The sequence below is a fragment of the Misgurnus anguillicaudatus genome, chromosome 9 (genome assembly GCF_027580225.2).
Source record: "Misgurnus anguillicaudatus chromosome 9, ASM2758022v2, whole genome shotgun sequence".
Taxonomy (NCBI): Eukaryota; Metazoa; Chordata; class Actinopteri; order Cypriniformes; family Cobitidae; genus Misgurnus; species Misgurnus anguillicaudatus.
The window spans coordinates 26356895-26374749 of record NC_073345.2 but is presented as its reverse complement, the minus strand read 5'-3'; the positions used below and the strand labels follow the sequence as shown (position 1 = coordinate 26374749).

The following is a 17855-nucleotide window of genomic DNA, read 5'->3' as shown; positions in this document are numbered from 1 at the left end:
CGTTGATAATTGGTTATTAACTAGCACGATCTGGTTCCAAGCGGTCACTGGGGCAGTACCCTTTAAAAGGTCCTAATATGTACCATTTAGGTACAGATATGTATACATTTGGTACCAATATGTACCCAGCAGGCATTTCATTGTTGATTCACCGTTGAACCAACGTCGAGGACAAGGTTGAATCAACGTTGAATTACCTTTTGATTTGGCAAATTTATTCAACGTTGAACAACAACTGACATTATTTAAATCAAATTTCAATGTTGATTTTTAAGCATTTTATTAACCTTTTGCAACCATTTACCATTCACCGTTGTTTCAACGTAGTTTTAACATTGTTTCAACGTTGTTTCAACGTTGAACAAACAACTGACCTTATTTCAAGCAAATTTCAATGTTGAAGGTCGGTCATATGCCTGCTGGGTACCTTTGAGGTAATAATATGCACTCTTTACGTGCAAAGGTACCACCCCAGTGACAGCTAGCAACCATTTTTTGGCTATTTGTTTTGACTATGTGTACCAAAAGTTAAAACCTAAGCCTTAAAGAGATAACAGAATGAAATTTTGTCTTTCACTCATTTACTCACCCTCATGTTGTTTCAAACCTGTATGATTCACTTCAGTGAAACACAAAAGATGATGTTACGTAAAACCTAACAGCTTTGACAGCCTTACATTCATTTTAAATAAGCGATTCCACGCAAGAAAGAAACCGTTGACAGAATTGTCTGATAAACGATTCCTTTAAGCGTAAGTAGTTCTTAAATATTTTGGTTTTTCGATGCTTTTCTCAAAATGTACAGCCCATGACGACCCTAAGGAAGTCACTGTGGACTCAGACAGAGCACCAGGGGTTAAACTACATCAACAGGGATGTTAGCTTCAGTTAGGTCGCTGTTTGTTGTGATCTTTCGAACTACAGAGGAACAAAAACACGTAAAGGAAGATGTATGTGGGTGTCTGTATGTGTTTGAAATTCGAGTACAAACACGCTCGAGTGAACGAGCTTTCGGTGGACTGATGTATTGCCCCATTTCAACTCAGTCAAAGCTGACTGATCTATGAACAGCAGGATTAGACTCCAGCTGTCTTCAGCTGAAACATGTTTACCTTACAGCGCTTTCAAAGACTAGAATGATGAGATGTAGAAGACAAAAAGAAGTCATCAAGTCAATAACAGGTAGGTGACTCCTCATGCTGGTACTGCTCCCCACATTATATACATCTGAGCTGTTAGAAAACTCCTGCTGACATTTCCAGACACAATGTCCAAATAAAAAAAAATAATAATCTGATTAAAGTACATTTGCTCGCTTGGTGGTCAGTGAGTCCCGCTTTTAAGTCAAAGAGAGAGGTTAACTTAATACATCCTAAACCTAAAACTTTAGAGGGCAATACAGACTTTTTCCTGGAAAGCATGATCATTTTAAAGGATTATTCCACTCATCCCTTATGTTATCCAAGATGTTTAATGTCTTTCTTTGTTCAGCCAAAAAAGAAATTAAGCTTTTTTAGGAAAACATTCCAGGATTTTTCTCTATATAGTGGACTTTAGTGGACCTCAATGGTTTACAGTTTTAATGCAGCTTCAAAGGGCTATAAACCAACCGAGGCATAAGAGTCTTATCTAGAGAAATTATCGTCATTATCGCAAAAAAAAAGTACTTTTTAACCACAACTTCTTGCCTTGCACACTTGTGAGGCGACAGGATCGCCGTGATTTCACAAAGTAATTTTTAAAAGCTCCTAACCCAAACATAAACCTAAATCTGACATACACCCTAATCCTGCAATCTGATTAGTTAATGAAAATGTTGATCCAGGACCAACAATGGTGTTAATCTAGGATCACATCCTACTTTGTAAAATCAGATTTACCAAGGCGACAGCGTTACCTTACATATTACGTTATCATGTCAAAAGGCATGACGTATGCAAAACTACCGCTCCAGTGTTTACAAGTGTGGAGAAAGAGGACCGTTCTGAAATTGTTGTATTAAATCTACTAATTATTTTCTTTGTGTCAATTTATTGTTTAAAATGGTCCGCAAGTGTGTTTCACATAAGTAATGCGTCACCTTTTGATGTGATTATGTAATATGTAAGGTCGCGCTGGTGCATCACACGGCTAGTGCAAGCCAAGAAGTTATGGTTTACCATTTTTTTTCCGAAGATGACAATTGTTTCGTTAGATAAGACCCTTATGTCTGGGTTTTCCTTAAAATTTCTTTTCAACTGAAGAAAGAAAGACATGGGGGTGAGTAAATTATTCTAAAAAATTAACTTAAAAATAACCAAAGAGTTTCGATATTTTTCCTATTTAAAATTTGACTCTTCTGTAGTTACATCGTGTACTAAGACCGACGGAAAATTAAAAGTTGTGATTTTCTAGGCAGATGGCTAGGAACTATACTCCCATTCGCAAATTTTAATTTTCCGTCGGTCTTAGTACACAATGTAACTACAAACGAGTCAAGTTTTAAATAGGAAAAATATCGAAACTTTGGATATTTTTTAACGTAATGCTAATGGTCCAATCAGATTCAATGGATTATTCTAAGCTATGTTAAAAGTGGTGCCGCCGGACCCGGAGATCGGCTGAATGGATTCCAGAACGGTGAAAATCAGGTGTTTAACTCTAGGGGAGCTGAAAAATAAGCATATTTTCAAAAAAAGTAGAGTGTCCCTTTAAGAGTGAAAGAAAAATCGTTCTACCCGTAGTGCACGGCTGCTCCTCACTGATGGCTCGATCCAGTGATTTGTGCTTCTTGTCTCTGCGTCGCTGACAGCGATGATGATGGTGGTGATGATGATGATGGGCTCTTTCCTGAGCTGCGGTCTGGCCCACTTTAGGCCTCTCCAGATCGTATTCGCTCAGATGGACCTCCTGTACCCCTCTGTGAGGAGTCAACGAGGACGTAGACCTCCGTATGGGACTCATGTCTGCTATCGGCTGTGTGTTGAACAGAGTGAATATAGTCAACAGCAGAGAAAGGATATTTAGTAGATAACAGACATCACTAGCACACCACTAGAGTTCTCAAACCACTACATAGACCTGTCACAGATACACAACACCAGCTGAGCATGAAAACACACTTCCACTGAAGAGCGACGTTCAGAGCGCTCGTCCGGCCAGGGAGACACGCACACTTCGGCATCACGGTCCGATGCAAACACTGTGTAAATGCTGTCATCGAAATGTCTCTCACACACAGACTACATGGCCGGAATAGTTGCTGCGTGAACTATCCGCAACAAAGCAGCAGTCACAGATAAATCATTGGCGCTCATAGTAGAACAATCTATGCATTTACATTTAAATATTTTAAATATATATATTTTATCAGTATGTGTGTTCTATAGGATTCGAACCAGCTGCTAATACAATGCTGTATTAATTGAGCTACAGAAAAACTACTGAGGATATATATATTCAGTATGCATGATAAACTAGGTTATTTTTCTGTATGCCAGGGTCCTCAGACATATCCATGGCTACTGCTTGGCTGCTTGAGTATCTGAGCATTGATCAAGTATCACTCACTAGTGCCACCTAGTGACAAAAGTTTTTAAAAACTATAATAAGCTGCACATCCCCTCTTCCCACAACTTCAAAAAAACTTCTTTTACTCCATTTATTCTTGCAAGTAAAACCTAAAATTTAATCTAATGCAAATTTGCATCTGACTGACTGGTTAAACGTTGAATACAGACCTATAAGAAAGCTACTACACTCCTTAAAATAAAGGCGCTAAAAAGGTTCTTAACAGCAAAGAAATAGAAGAATCATTTTTGGTTATCCTAAAGACCCTTCAGTCTAGGCTTTAAAAACATATTTTTTATAAACTGAAGAACCTTTTCCCACTACAAAGAACCTTTTGTGCAACAGCCTCAAGGGGACTCCAGGAGGTTCTAAGGGGTCCCCAAATTTAAAAATGTATTTATTAGGTGTTTGTCTTATTTCTTGCTACATACATTTCAGAATCATTTAGCCTATATTTTCTTTGTATCTTTCTAGTGTGTTTTTCTTATTACAGTCCCCTTATTCTTACTTATTGGGGTTTATATTCCTTGTAAAGCTGCTTTGAAACATGATTTATTGTCAAAGTTGCATGTCATCCAAAATGTTGATGTCTTACTTTGTTCAGTCGAGAAGAAATTATGTTTCTTGAGGAAAACATTCCAGGATTTTTACAAGTGTGGAGAAAGAGGACCGTTCCGACGTTGTTGTATGTGGAATGATACTAATTAATGTCTTTGTGTCAGTTTATTGTTTAAAATGGTCCACAAATGTGCGTTTCATATATGAAACACGTGACCTTTCTACGTCAGTACGCAATTACGTGAGGTCGCGCTGGCGCGTCACAGGACCGGAGACAGACGAGAAGCTGTGGCCCAAAAGTGCACATTTTTTATTTTTCTTGCCAAAAACGACAATTGGTTTACTAGATAAGACCCTTATGCCTCATTTGGGATCATTCAGAGTCCCTTGAAACTCCACCGAAAAAAACCGCCAAGTGTTGAGTCAAGTGCCAAGTGCTGGGCTCCACCAAAGTCCATTAAAATGAGAAAAATCCTGGAATGTTTTCCTCAAAAAACATCATTTCTTCTCGACTGAACAAAAAAAGACATCAACATTTTGGATGACATGGTAGTGAGTAAATTATCTGGATTAAAAAAATAAAAAAGGAAAAATCCTTTAAGGGGACTGTAATAAGAAAAACACACTAAAAAGATACAAAGAAAATATAGGCTAAATGTTTCTAAGGCGTCCCTCACAAAAAGTTCATCTTATTTGAGGGTCCTTGAAAACCCCTGTCTTATGGGACCGTATGACCTGACTAAGAACCTTCCCAAAACCTTTTGTTTTAAGAGTGTAAGGTATATATGGATATTGATGTGTGAAGAGAGGGTTGCAACTTTTACAAAACTAGGATGACTCACAACTTACTGAATGACACACGTTTATACTTACAGTACAGCACACAGCTGTGTTTATAAGCACCTCACAACATTTAATAAAACAGCATAAACAGTAATTTCATCTTTAAGAACGTACATACTGTATTTCCTAAACCAAGTCCTTATCACTAGTGACACAAGCACTATCTCAGTATGAATTTTGCTTCAGCCATAATTTCCAGTGTCATTTGGTTTCATTTTTGCCGCATTAGATTGGGTAGCTCCGCCCAAAGTCTAAAGGGCCGATCACATTATAACACTAACGATAACTATAATAATATAGTTTTTAAAAATCGGTTTATATTAAGAATATATTTATATAATAAGAATAGCGGAGTTCACACCACAACTATGTTGATAAAGATAAAAAGAACGATATCGTTGAGATCACTTTCTGAGCGATTTTTCCTCACCTGATGAACGATAAACCATTGACAGCCAATCAAATCTATTTGAACCTTGAAGTGCATGCGCACATAAAACGACAGTGGAGAAGCTCTTTGCTGAGGTCCGTAACATAAAATTACTTCAGGTATCCAGCGTTGATGCAGTTGCTGTGAAATTGACTACGTAATGCTTTTTCCCTCATACTGTATATTGACTGCACCAAAAGGTAAGATAGTAGACAAATTATTAGATTCGCTAAACAAAGGGGAACTGGAGCGCTGCTGGTATCCCTTGTATCCTCTGGTGCTCTTGGAAGGGTAAATGTTGTGAAAATAATTGGAAAAAACAAATTCCAAGTCCAGGCACTCAGTAGGATGCAAAAGTTAAAAAGCCTTTATTAATATTAAAGGGCTAAAACATTAAAACACCAACGCGTATCGGCCCACTGGCCTTCATCAGGGTGTTGGTAACCTATTAGATTCACTGTTTAGAATTACGGAAACGCAGCGTGTTGCGGACATCTGCTGGTTACCCGCTGTGTAAATGCAACACAGCATATTTACATATTCAGTGACATGTAAACAATTGCAAAAGTTTTTTTTACAAAAAATATCCAATATTAGTTAATGCCATTAAAGGCAAGTGATTTGCGCGAGTGCCGCGCGCGTGAGCAAAATAGCATCGTCATCATCCAGGGATATGGACGCTAATATAAATATTATAGTTGATGTTATAGTTATTGTTATAATTTGAACGGCCCTTTATCCTATTGGTCCTAAATCTTGAACCACTGTACAAAAATGTTTGGTTGCCTTAAAATTAAAAATATTAGTTGGCAACAATTTTTACACTACTTTTTTCAGTCAACTAATATTTTAAGTTGAAGGAACTAATCTTTTTTACAGTGTAATTTTACAAATTACTTGAAAAATGTCCATGTCACATGTGATAAGGACAACTTACTGCTATAACACTGATAATCACTGTGAAGAGTGACAATGTTTTGTTTACTCTAATCCTGTTTTTGTACTTTGGTGGTTTAACGTTCCCTATACCAAGCTAAAACTTGTTATATACTTGTTAAGTTTATTTTTTGACTAAAAAGTGTGAATTCTAAATAAACTGGAATGGACAAAGCACACATAAGCCAACACTGAAATGGAGTGGCTGGCAAATGGAGAGAGAGAGAGAAAGAGACACACAAAGAGAGAGTGAGCGATTGCAGGTGGATCACTTGTACATACTGCTAGGTACGGTCCGGCGGTGTGGCGTATGTGGCTCCGCTGTTGGGCAGGAAGAGGAAGAGGACACATAGGTGAGGACAGCAGCACACACAGCTGTGACAATCATGGATACGGTAACAGAGCGAGACAGGTGGATCAGACATCAGAGCGGTGGAGGAAAGAGGTTGCAATAAGATCAGAATAAGAATCGAATTATGTCAGTGAAATGTGTTAAAAAATGTATGATGGTTGTGTTTTGTGATTATGATCACGGTGTATAAATGGTTACCTGGGCTTTATTTATAGAATCATAAAAAAATCATAAATGCATTCAAAAACAAGACAAAAACAATTATCTAAACATCTTAAAACAAGATATTGTATATTTACCTAGATTTTATGCAAAAAATGTTGATGCACAAAAGCTGTTAAGATTGCAAAAAGACCAAAAAGACTTTTATTGCCGTTTCCATAAAGATGCTGTAAAATAAAACGTACTCAAACTTTTTATGAGTAGTTAACTTATCTGAAGGCTGGTGTATATTTGTTTGCACAATGTAATGAAGCTTTCTGTGGTATACACTCGAATGCAGATGCAGTGATGCATACCTCATGGCCGGTATCTTTGTCTGTTGTCTTTCCTGTCTAGTGTTTTCATTTTAAACCACAGGATTATAAATAGTGAATTTTACTTTTAATTTCAGTTTAAAATTTTAGACTGATTCAGATTTGTTTGCTAAAGAATCTAAAAGCATCTGTAAATCGGAATTTCCTCATCTTCCAATAACAAGAAATGCATGAATGATGGAAAGGAGATTGTGTTAACAAAGTATGGACATGAGATGGCGGATAAATGATAAGAAAGCGTAAAAGAATTCAAATGACATGTACTGTAGAGAATAAAGAGACAGAGAGATGTGAATGTGTTTGACCTGTAAATGCAGGTAAAGAGAAAGTTGAGAGATAAAAAGGACAGCACAGAAGACCAAACACAAGACCAGACGGGACAAAACATTTACAACAATGATGCTGGACACTGTGACTGTCTTTTAGCCATGTGGCAAAAATAGCAAATAAAACACTAAAACAATAAAACTATATACACAGATCTACATTTAAAAAGCAACATTGAGAGAATCTGAATATGAAACATGTAAAACACTTATATCTGAATAAAGGGGTTAAAATCTAAAAAAAAAAATAAGGATTAGAACACAAAAAAGACAAAGAAAGATACATTTCTCTATAGTTAATATCTTGATAGCATGTTAAGATTTACTCTCTCTCACACACACAGACAGCATGCATTTACTTACAGTGTAGCTAACTAAAGAAGAGTTAAAGATTACTATTGTTTTATATACAGCTGAATGACCTGAAGAGACAAAATGTGCCTTTCATCAAAAGAATGAGTACTAAAAATTTCAACCATCATGTATCATCCATCCATCATGTACTGTATCATCCATCCATCAAACATCATGTATCATCCATTCATCTATCATGTTTCATCCAACCATCCATACATCATGTATCATCCATATATCCATCCATTATGTATTATCCATCCATTCATTATGCATCATACATCATGCATCATCCATACATCCATCAAGAATGTATCATCCATCCATTATGTATCATCCAACCATCCGTGCATGATGTAACATCCGTCATGTATCATCCATTCATTCATCCATCCATCCATCATTCATCCATCATGTATTATTCATTCATCCATCCATCATGCACAATGTATCACCCATCCATCCACCCATCATGTATCATTCATTCATCCATCCATCCATCCATCATACATCCTGTATCATCCATCCATCCATCAATAATGTATCATCCATCCAACCATCCATCATGTATCATCCATCCATCCATCCATTATGTATCATTTATCCATCATGTATAATTTATTCATTCATCCATCCATCATGTATCATCCATCCATCCATCCATCCATCATGTATCATCTATTCATCCATCCATTATGTATCATTTATCCATCATGTATAATTTATTCATTCATCCATCCATCATGTATCATCCATCCATCCATCCATCCATCATGTATCATCTATCCATCCATCCATCATGCACCATTTATCATCCAACCATCCACCCATCATGTATCATACATAATGTATCATACATCCATCAATAGATCCATCCATCATGTATAATCCCATCATGTATCATCCATCCATCATGCATCATCCATCATGTACTCTATCATCCATCTATCATACATCATGTATCATCCATTCATCCATTCATCTATCATGTTTCATCCAACCATCCATACATCATGTATCATCCAACCATCTATACATCATGTATCATCCATATATCCATCCATTATGTTTTATCCATCCATCCATCCATCCATTATCCATCATACATCATGTATCATCCATACATCCATCAAGAATGTATCATCCATCCATTAGGTATCATCCAACCATCCATCCATCATGTATCATCCATCCATCATGTATCATCCATTCATCATGTATCATACATAATGTATCATACATCCATGAATCCATACATCCATCATGTATCATTCATCCATCCATCTATCATGCATCATCCATCCATCATGCACCATCTATCACCCATCCATCCACCCATCATGTATCATTCATTCATCCATTATGCATCATACATCATGTATCATTCATACATCTATCAATAATGTATCATCCAACCATTATCTATCATCCAACCATTATGTATCATCCATCCATCCATCCATCCATCTATCTATCCATCATGCACCATGTATCATCCATCTAGCCATCATATATCATCCATCCATCATGTATAATCCATCATGTATCATCCATCCATCATCCATCATGTATCATTCATTCATCCATCCATCCATCCATTATACATCATACATCCTGTATCATCCATCCATCCATCCATCAATAATGTATCATCCATCCATCCATCCATCCATCCATCAAGTATCAACCATCCATCCATCCATCCATCCATCCATCCATCCATCCATCCATCATGTATCATACATCATATGTATTATCCAAACATTTATACATCCATTCATCCATCCACTTTTCTTATGAAATCAAATCATTTTCTCACACATCAGAGCACATTCATTGTCCATTCATAAAGGCAACTAATGGAGAAAGTGAGCAGTCAGCATTCACCTCATTTTCTTTGCAGGAAATAATTTATTAAAAAAGCATATTTTTGTTGTGTGTACTGTAGGCTTTGAGATACCTGAATGCCAGTGTTAAGTCTAGGCATGGAAGCGGCTCTGCCATGACCCTCCAACACAGGGTAACCACCCACATCAGAGTCATTCTCCATATATGTCATTTCTAATAATTCCTGCAACATATGAAGACCATATGAAGTAAACAGTTACTTTACCTGTCTGTTATTATTGACTATGAAGAACTGGTGGAGAATAAGATAACATGATTTGATGATTTGTGATTGTGATGATTTGTGATTGTGCTATGAAGAACTGGTGGAGAATAAGATAACATGATTTGATTGGAAGGCTGCTGCAGTACCTGAGATCTGGAAGTGTCTGTCCCATCGTCTGATTGGCCACGTGACCTGTTCGTTTCCTGTATGACTTCCTGAGGGACGTCCCCCGAGGGAGACTTTTTCATGGCACTGCTCTGGCTTTGTCTGTAATCACATACAGAAAAATCTATTTTTCAAATGTTAGCTCTGGACAAAGAAGTACTCCAATAACCGCCTTTATTAATGCTTTTAAAGTCCTAGCCAATTCCTATAGGAAATAATAGCGCTATAAATACCGGGAATGTAAGGCACTCACACTGTATCCCCATTGGTCAGGTGAAATGTTGTGGGTGGGAGCTGGGACTGTGGTGTGGAATCTGATTGACAGGGAGGAGGGTCTTTTGAGACCAGGGGTTCCTGTTCATGCATGTGCGTATGAGAAAGCATTGGTTTGAAGAGGACTCCCACTTTACTCTGCAAAACAAAACATAATGAATTTGGCCAGGTTTAAGCTATTCAGAATTGCAAAGAGTTGTATTATCCGGCTATGAGTAACCCACTTTTTAACTTTTTATTTAAAGCGATAGTTCACCCAGAAATTAAACTTTTGTATTTATAATGTATCATCCATCATGTATCATCTATCCATCAATCCATCATGTATCACCCTCATCCATCCATCCATACACTAAAAAAATGATTCATTGAATTTAAATCAATTTTTTTAAGGTAAGTGGTTGCAATCAATTTATTTAAGCTACATTTAAACATAAGTTTTATATTTTATTTTACTTTACTAATCTTTTTTGTTTAAATGTAGCTTAAATAAATTGATATCCATTCATCCATCCATAATGTATCATCCATCATGTATAATGCATCCATTCATCATGTATCATCCTTCCATCCTTCATATATCATCCATCCTTTCATCCATCATGTATCATCCATTATGTACCATCCATCCATCATGCATCATCTGTTATGCATCATCCAACCATTCATCTATCATGTATCATCCATCCATCTATCCATCATGTACCACCCATCATCCATCCATTCATAATGTATCATGTATCATCCATCCATCTATCCATCATGTACCACCCATCATCCATCCATTCATAATGTATCATCCATCCATCCATCATGTTTCATGCATTATTTATCAGTGGTCCATTTATCCATCAATTTATCCATCCATCAATCCATCACGTATCACCCATCCATCCATTATGTATCATCCATCGTGTATTATCCATCAGTGTTCCATCCATCCATCAATTTATTCATCCACCCATCCATCCATTCATCACGTATTACCCATCATGTATCATCCATCCATCATGCATCATCCATACATCCATCAGGGATAGCCTTAATTTCATCCTAGACCCGGTATTATCCAGCTATGAGTAAACCACTTTTAACTATTTATTTAAAGCGATAGTTCACCCTAAAATTAAACGTCTGTCATGATTTACTCATTCTCAGGTTGTTACAAACCTGTATATTGACTTCCATAGTAGGAAAAAAGAATACTATGTCAATGGGGCCTCTGATCGATTTGGTTACAAACATTCCTCAAAATATCTTCCTTTGTGTTCATCAGAACAAAGAAATTATACAGGTTTGTAATAACATGAGAAGGTTTTACTCTGTATGCCTGGAGCCGCCTGCTGCTGTTGAAGTCTCTTGGCTCGGTTCTGCTTATAGTAGTCAAAAATCATCAGGGCAGCATAGACCTTCCCAACTGTCAACTCATTATCTAGAAGAAAGTGAAAGGAGATCCTGAAGGTTAGAATTTGTTACTGATGTCCACTAGGTGGAACCAAATACTCAGTAAACTGAATAAAATGGTTCCATTGTTCCTGTAGCTTAACTGGTAGAGCATTGCATGATTAGCAACACAAAGGTCAGAGGTTTGATCCCCAAGGAACACGCATACTGATAAAAATGTACAGCTTGGGTGCACAGTAGATCGCTTTGTATAAAACCATCTGCCAAATGAATAAATGGAAATTTACAGATAAATCACTCATTTTTTTATTTCAGCCAAAACATATTTTTTATTGGAGGTGCAGATCTTACATTTATGAGGTGTCACCAGTAAATCCACTGTTTTCGAGGATAAGCTAGGCCAAATTTTATTTATTTCTTTCCTCAATTCAGCGTCACGCAGGTGCTGTGCCAGAACGCCTGTAAAAACAATAAGCATATAATGCATGTATGTAAATTGCATCACTGTCAGCCAATAATACTCCACTGTTTTCTCACAACCTTGTTATTTAATCAATCATAAAGTCAGCCGGGAAAACATTTATCAATTAAACTGTAATTTTTCATTGGGTACAAGCACTGCTAAAACAGTTGAACTATACAGCAGTTAAGGAGCAACCTGTGTGACGGACGTCTCGCCCGAGGGGTTTTAAGCGGGCACTAACCTGATGCCAGCTTAATCTCCAAGGCGGTCCGGATGAGACCCATTAGAGTGGATGTAAAGTGAACAGTGTTGTCTTCAGCTATAGGCATGTTCATCTTCACCAACCGCTGTGAGGTCACGGACACAGATGTGTGATTAATATCATATATACGTACAGTAATGCTGTGATACATAACAATTGTCAATGAGATTTTGTGTGCTGGAGAGGACACCGGGCTATGCAAATTAGTTTTCATCGATTGTCATTTCCGCAGTCACAATTCAGCACACAAATTGTCTTTTCAGGACATTAAAATTATGAGAGGAGGAGATGGTTTGTATACACTTCATGCAGATGGATGCAGATGAGTTATGCAAATGAAAGACGTCTGCATTTCTCTAGTTAGCAAACAGTACTGCGTTCATGTCTACAATGAAATTATAAACATTTTTAATAACTTTGGATAACAACGTCTGCTAAATGAATAAATAATAAGTTATTGCTTATGAAAGCTTCATTAATAAGCACAAATTACTATCTTTAGCCCTTTATATTAAAAGGTCTCATTATTAAATAATACAAGCGGACAACATGTACAGTGACTACTATACTGTCCTTGTAGAGAATGCAAACGCATGGCATTTGTTAGTGTGCACTGAAACGTGACATGTTTGCTAGGATGGCTGCCTTTCTTGTGCTCTTTATTGACAGCCATTGATGGTCCTCAGCAGAGGATGATGCCCAGAGGGCGAGACGAGGCATGCTGACCTACCAAAACCAAGATTACAGAACAATAACAGCGTTCGGCGAAAACAAAAACACAAAATCAGAGCAGACGCTTCACACATTAGCACACCCCAGGGTAAAAAATAATAAAAAAGCAAAGAATAGATGTACAGTAGTGTGTAAGAACATAACAGCATGCAGAGATAACAGACGCCGCCTTCATTAGACAGCAACTACCGATAAAATGGGGTAAAGGACGCATCAGTGAGCGCACATCTACAGTATAGCTTGCTTTTCTTTCCTCCCTGTTGATTCAGCGCTGTAAGGTGGTGGTGGTGGAGGGGATTTGATCTATTTAGAGCCTTACTGCTTCCTCAAGCTTATACACAAATGCTGTGTGCCCTCAGACATCAGCCCGGCAGACAGACGCGAGTGTGTGTCTCTTGAATGTTACCCATTCAGACAGCTGGAATAGGGTGTGTAAAGCTAAAGACAGCTCTTAAAGCGGCAGAATGGCATGTGTGATACAGGCAGCACTGTACCAGTGAGGCAACTATCTCAATAAAAGATGGGTCATTCCACCGAATCGGTGCCATTTCTGTCCCCAGGTCATTATATGTATAACAATGTAAGAAAACTAAATCTAACTAAAATACATTTAATTATTAAAGGTTCCGTTCTTTCTGTGTTTTTGAAGCTTTGATTGTGTTTACGGTGTGCAATATGTGTTCATGCAAATGGGATCAGAAAGAATGTGACCTTTAAAGGTGCAGTGTGTCATTTTTAGAAGGATCTCTTGACAGAAATGCAAAATAATATACAAAACTATATTATCAGGGGTGTACAAAGACCTTTCATAATGAACCGTTATGTGCTTATTACCTTAGAACGAGACCTTTTTATCTACATACAAAGAGGGTCCCCTTACATGAAAGTAGCCATTTTGTGCCGCCATTTTTCTACAGAAGCCCTTAACGGACAATTTTTTTTACTAAGTGGTCTCCAACGATGAGATGTTTGTCCGGTAGCAGCTACCGTAGCTTCTCTATGTGTTTCAAAAGCAAGGGGTGAGCAGTGGACTTTTCGCAACCTCACCACTAGATGCCGCTAAAATTTACACACTGCACCTTTAAGCAAAGTGGCCTTAATGTTAATCTAACACAAAATCTTTTAAAATATTAATAAAAACTACATACAACAATAAAAAATAGCGTTTAGCATTTTTATCTGTCCCTGCTCTCTATCTCTATACTTTACCTTTAAATATAAAGCAAACAATTTTTAAGATATCTTTAATTTTTTGCATTTTGTGTGGGTCTATATCCCATCTTTGCTTTAAATATTTTTTACCATTAAAAAGTCATAATATTTTAGATAAATGCACATTTTAGTCATGTCCCAGGATTTTATTCAGTCCTGAAAATGTATGAATATCCCGCAAATCACATTTTCAAGAGGAAGTGACATCATCTTCTGAAGGTTTGATGTGAAGATCAAAAGTCACTTTTCTCATTTTCTTTTCTGTATAATTTATGATATTGGCTGTGTCCCAATTAAAAAGGCTGCGACCTTCTAAGGACGTATTTTAAGATTGCATCACAGCAGCGTGACTCGAGGCGAGTAAGGCCGTCCCAATTTAAAGGATGCTTAGAATGAAGCCTCAAAATGCGTCCTCATTTCTCCGCGCTGTTAAGGATAGAACGAATGGATCCTTAACAGGCGAGGATATCCCAAGATTCATTGCACGTCTGCAATGGCTGCATATAATGGCTGGATATTCTAAAATAAACAATTAAAACCTTTATTAAATAAAAGTGTATTTATCAGAAAAACAAATCTTGTCACTGTTTCAGTATTATAAGTTATGTTTTGTGTTAATATTATTCTTTTTATGTTGCGTATATTTCTAAGGCTGATTAATTTGATATACTGTTGAATAGTTTAATCTACATCAACGTGTCATATTTTCTAAAATAAATTCATATTTTTCTGATTTCATATTTATTTTAATAAGTCAAAAATGTCTCCGCTGCGTCCTGCTTACAGGCGCGGTGTGCGCGTGCAACAGGTGACGCCAATTATGGGTCCTCCGAAGGTTAGATCGTTTCATTTCAGTTCTCTTCGCGATCTTCTGAGGCTTCCACCTTGAAAGACCAAGTGCTCATCTTTTAAGGTCGCATGCTTATGGTTGCAGCACTTGAATTGGGACACAGCTATTGATGCTATGACTGTGAATGTCAACCTTAATGCTCATTCCTGTCACCTATATTATTTCTTTGATGTTATTGGATTATTTTAAAATAAAACATTTTGGTAAATCACTAGAATTTGCAAAGTGTCTATTAGCACATATTTACTGCAGCTATATTTAATGTATTTGCAAAAACTCAGTCCTGTTACTTTCAGTGCTTTTATCAAAATGCCTCCATCCTCCATTAAGAAACCATATAAAAAAAAACTAGTTACCTGAGATTGACCTAAACTTATTTTGAAAAGTAAAACTTGTGTTATTAGATTTAGTGTTAAAAAAAGAAAAATATCAACTTCGATTTTGACGATTTACAACATGCAAATGGCACCGATTCGGTTTTTGAAATTTTCTTATATTCTTATATTATTTTATTCTTTACTTTTTATTATGTGCTATGGAAAAGATTGTAACACATTTATCCCCATGCAATTTGCCTTTGGGAGACTTTGGGGCGGTTTCCCGGACAGGGATTAGACTAGCTATAGACTAAAATAAATGTAAGAGCTGTCCAAACTGAAAACAACTTGCACTGACATATCTTAAAATGCATCAGTGCCCTTTGGTTTGCCTCAAAATTCACAGAAGTAATGTTTTAGTAAGGTATGTTTGTTAAAACTAGTTATATTTCCTAATAAAACTAAGGCCTACTCCTGGTTTAAGCTAATCTATGTCCGGGAAACCACCCTTTTGTGGTTTTTCAGCCGAGCTCACTTCGTGTTTATTCTGCCGACTGTTTTTGTACCGTTTCAAATTTCAAAGTATTTAAACCTAGTATTCAATCTTAACTTTAGAGTACAGAAAACATCAGAAAGAGGAAACACTGAAAAGGAGCAAAACACACAAGGAAAACAAAATGAGCCAATGAGAGCACAGAAGAGGGGCTGAAGAAGAGTCGGGTGTTACTGCAGAAGGGTTAGGGGGCGGGAAGTCTACCTTGTAGGCGATTCGCGGAGGACATTTCTTTCCCAAACCCAGAGGAGGGGACATGTGTCGAAGCATCTCGTACATATCGAGGTAAGACATGCGTCCACTTCACAGGGTTGAAAGATCACATGAGAAAAGGAAAGGCCAGGAATAGTGATAAACAAAAAAAGTGATATGAATGAAACAAAACATTGTTATCACGGATTCTGAAGGAAGGCAAAGGGATTCGATACCATCCTCCCTCGTGGGGATGGATGGATCATGCCTGTCTTCATAACTATACAGGCCGTTCCTGAATCAGGAATGAAGATTATGGCATGAAGCTTCTGTCATTGCATGCTAGGATGCAAATCACGGCTAACCAATCAGATACTCAGAAACAAAGCTGTGAAAAAGCCTTATTTTAATAGAGCAAATAAATGCTGATCAAGTACATAAATATTTACAATATGCATTGTAAACATACAGTATGGGATTAGTTTGGGATGAGGGATTTATCATTTGGCTTTGTTTCCTTTAGTTTCCATGGTTACCCATAATGAAATTAGTAAGGGAGGGAATTGTAATCCAATCCAATGTCAACACCATCAAGCATTTATATGGGTGTTTGATTTTACAGCACCGCCCTTTAAAGGGAAGGCGTGTAGATTTTCAAACCTTGTATGCCACCCTGTTAGGGCAGTTCTTTCCTAAGCCAAGAGGGGGCAAGATTACGCGCAACAAATTGTACATATCCGTATAGCGTATCCTTCCGCTGCAAAAAATAGACATGGGTTACAAAAATAAAGACATTTAAGATCAGTTATTCCCAGATTAAATTTACATACCATCAACACATTTATTCAAATACTTTATGGTTATTGAGACAACCGTGCATTTTCAAGTTAAACTGACAGAGATGATAAATCCGTTCTGCTTGAGACTAAAATTGGCTGGCATGCAAAAGATAAGATTTGCAGTCCCCAGCACAGACAAAGCTCGAGGATTTGATGTTAGCCATGGCTGCACTGTAAAATAGGATTTCTGAGACTTAAATCAGACACAGCGCAGTGTTGAATTCTTAAGTCGGCATCCTTTCGAGCTGTCGTCTCATTTTAAAGCGGCTCTAACTGTCAGTGAGGTGCGTCACGGAGGAGTGATACGCACCAGGCGGCGGGGTCATACTCCCCCCAAACGCGGATGTACTCGTCCAAGTGATGAGGCCCGAGAATAGAAGCGTCACGTGTCAGGTACTCGAAGTTATCCATGATGACGGCGACAAACAAGTTCAGCATCTGAAGAAGATTCGTCAGCATTACAAAACATAAAACAGCATGTCCTTGAAACAAAACAAGTTTACTTGAGAGTTACAGAAGTATAAGATAATATTCCCGTTCTCAGCATACGTCTAACATTTTTTTTTACATTTACTTTAAGCAAGATTAAAAAACAA

At 37.3% G+C, this 17855-nt stretch overlaps 1 protein-coding gene across 10 annotated transcripts in view; it reads right to left on the bottom strand.

Annotated features, from left to right (window-relative positions):
* The window catches only part of cacna1bb (calcium channel, voltage-dependent, N type, alpha 1B subunit, b), a 176730-nt gene that overhangs the window by 3474 nt on the left and 155401 nt on the right, over positions 1-17855 (bottom strand). For 6 of the 10 annotated variants that reach the window (XM_073871365.1, XM_073871368.1, XM_073871371.1 and 3 more), the window contains 10 exons: positions 17570-17697; positions 16433-16529; positions 12544-12649; positions 12191-12298; positions 11761-11867; positions 10416-10576; positions 10144-10264; positions 9845-9955; positions 6599-6637; positions 2718-2955 (listed from right to left, as the gene is read on the bottom strand). In XM_073871365.1, the coding sequence (XP_073727466.1) occupies positions 2718-2955; positions 6599-6637; positions 9845-9955; positions 10144-10264; positions 10416-10576; positions 11761-11867; positions 12191-12298; positions 12544-12649; positions 16433-16529; positions 17570-17697 (1216 nt within the window). Of the gene's footprint in view, positions 1-2717; positions 2956-6598; positions 6638-9844; positions 9956-10143; positions 10265-10415; positions 10577-11760; positions 11868-12190; positions 12299-12543; positions 12650-16432; positions 16530-17080; positions 17178-17569; positions 17698-17855 lie in introns of those variants that run through there. The other 4 variants (XM_073871366.1, XM_073871373.1, XM_073871369.1 and 1 more) reach the window with 3 other exon arrangements.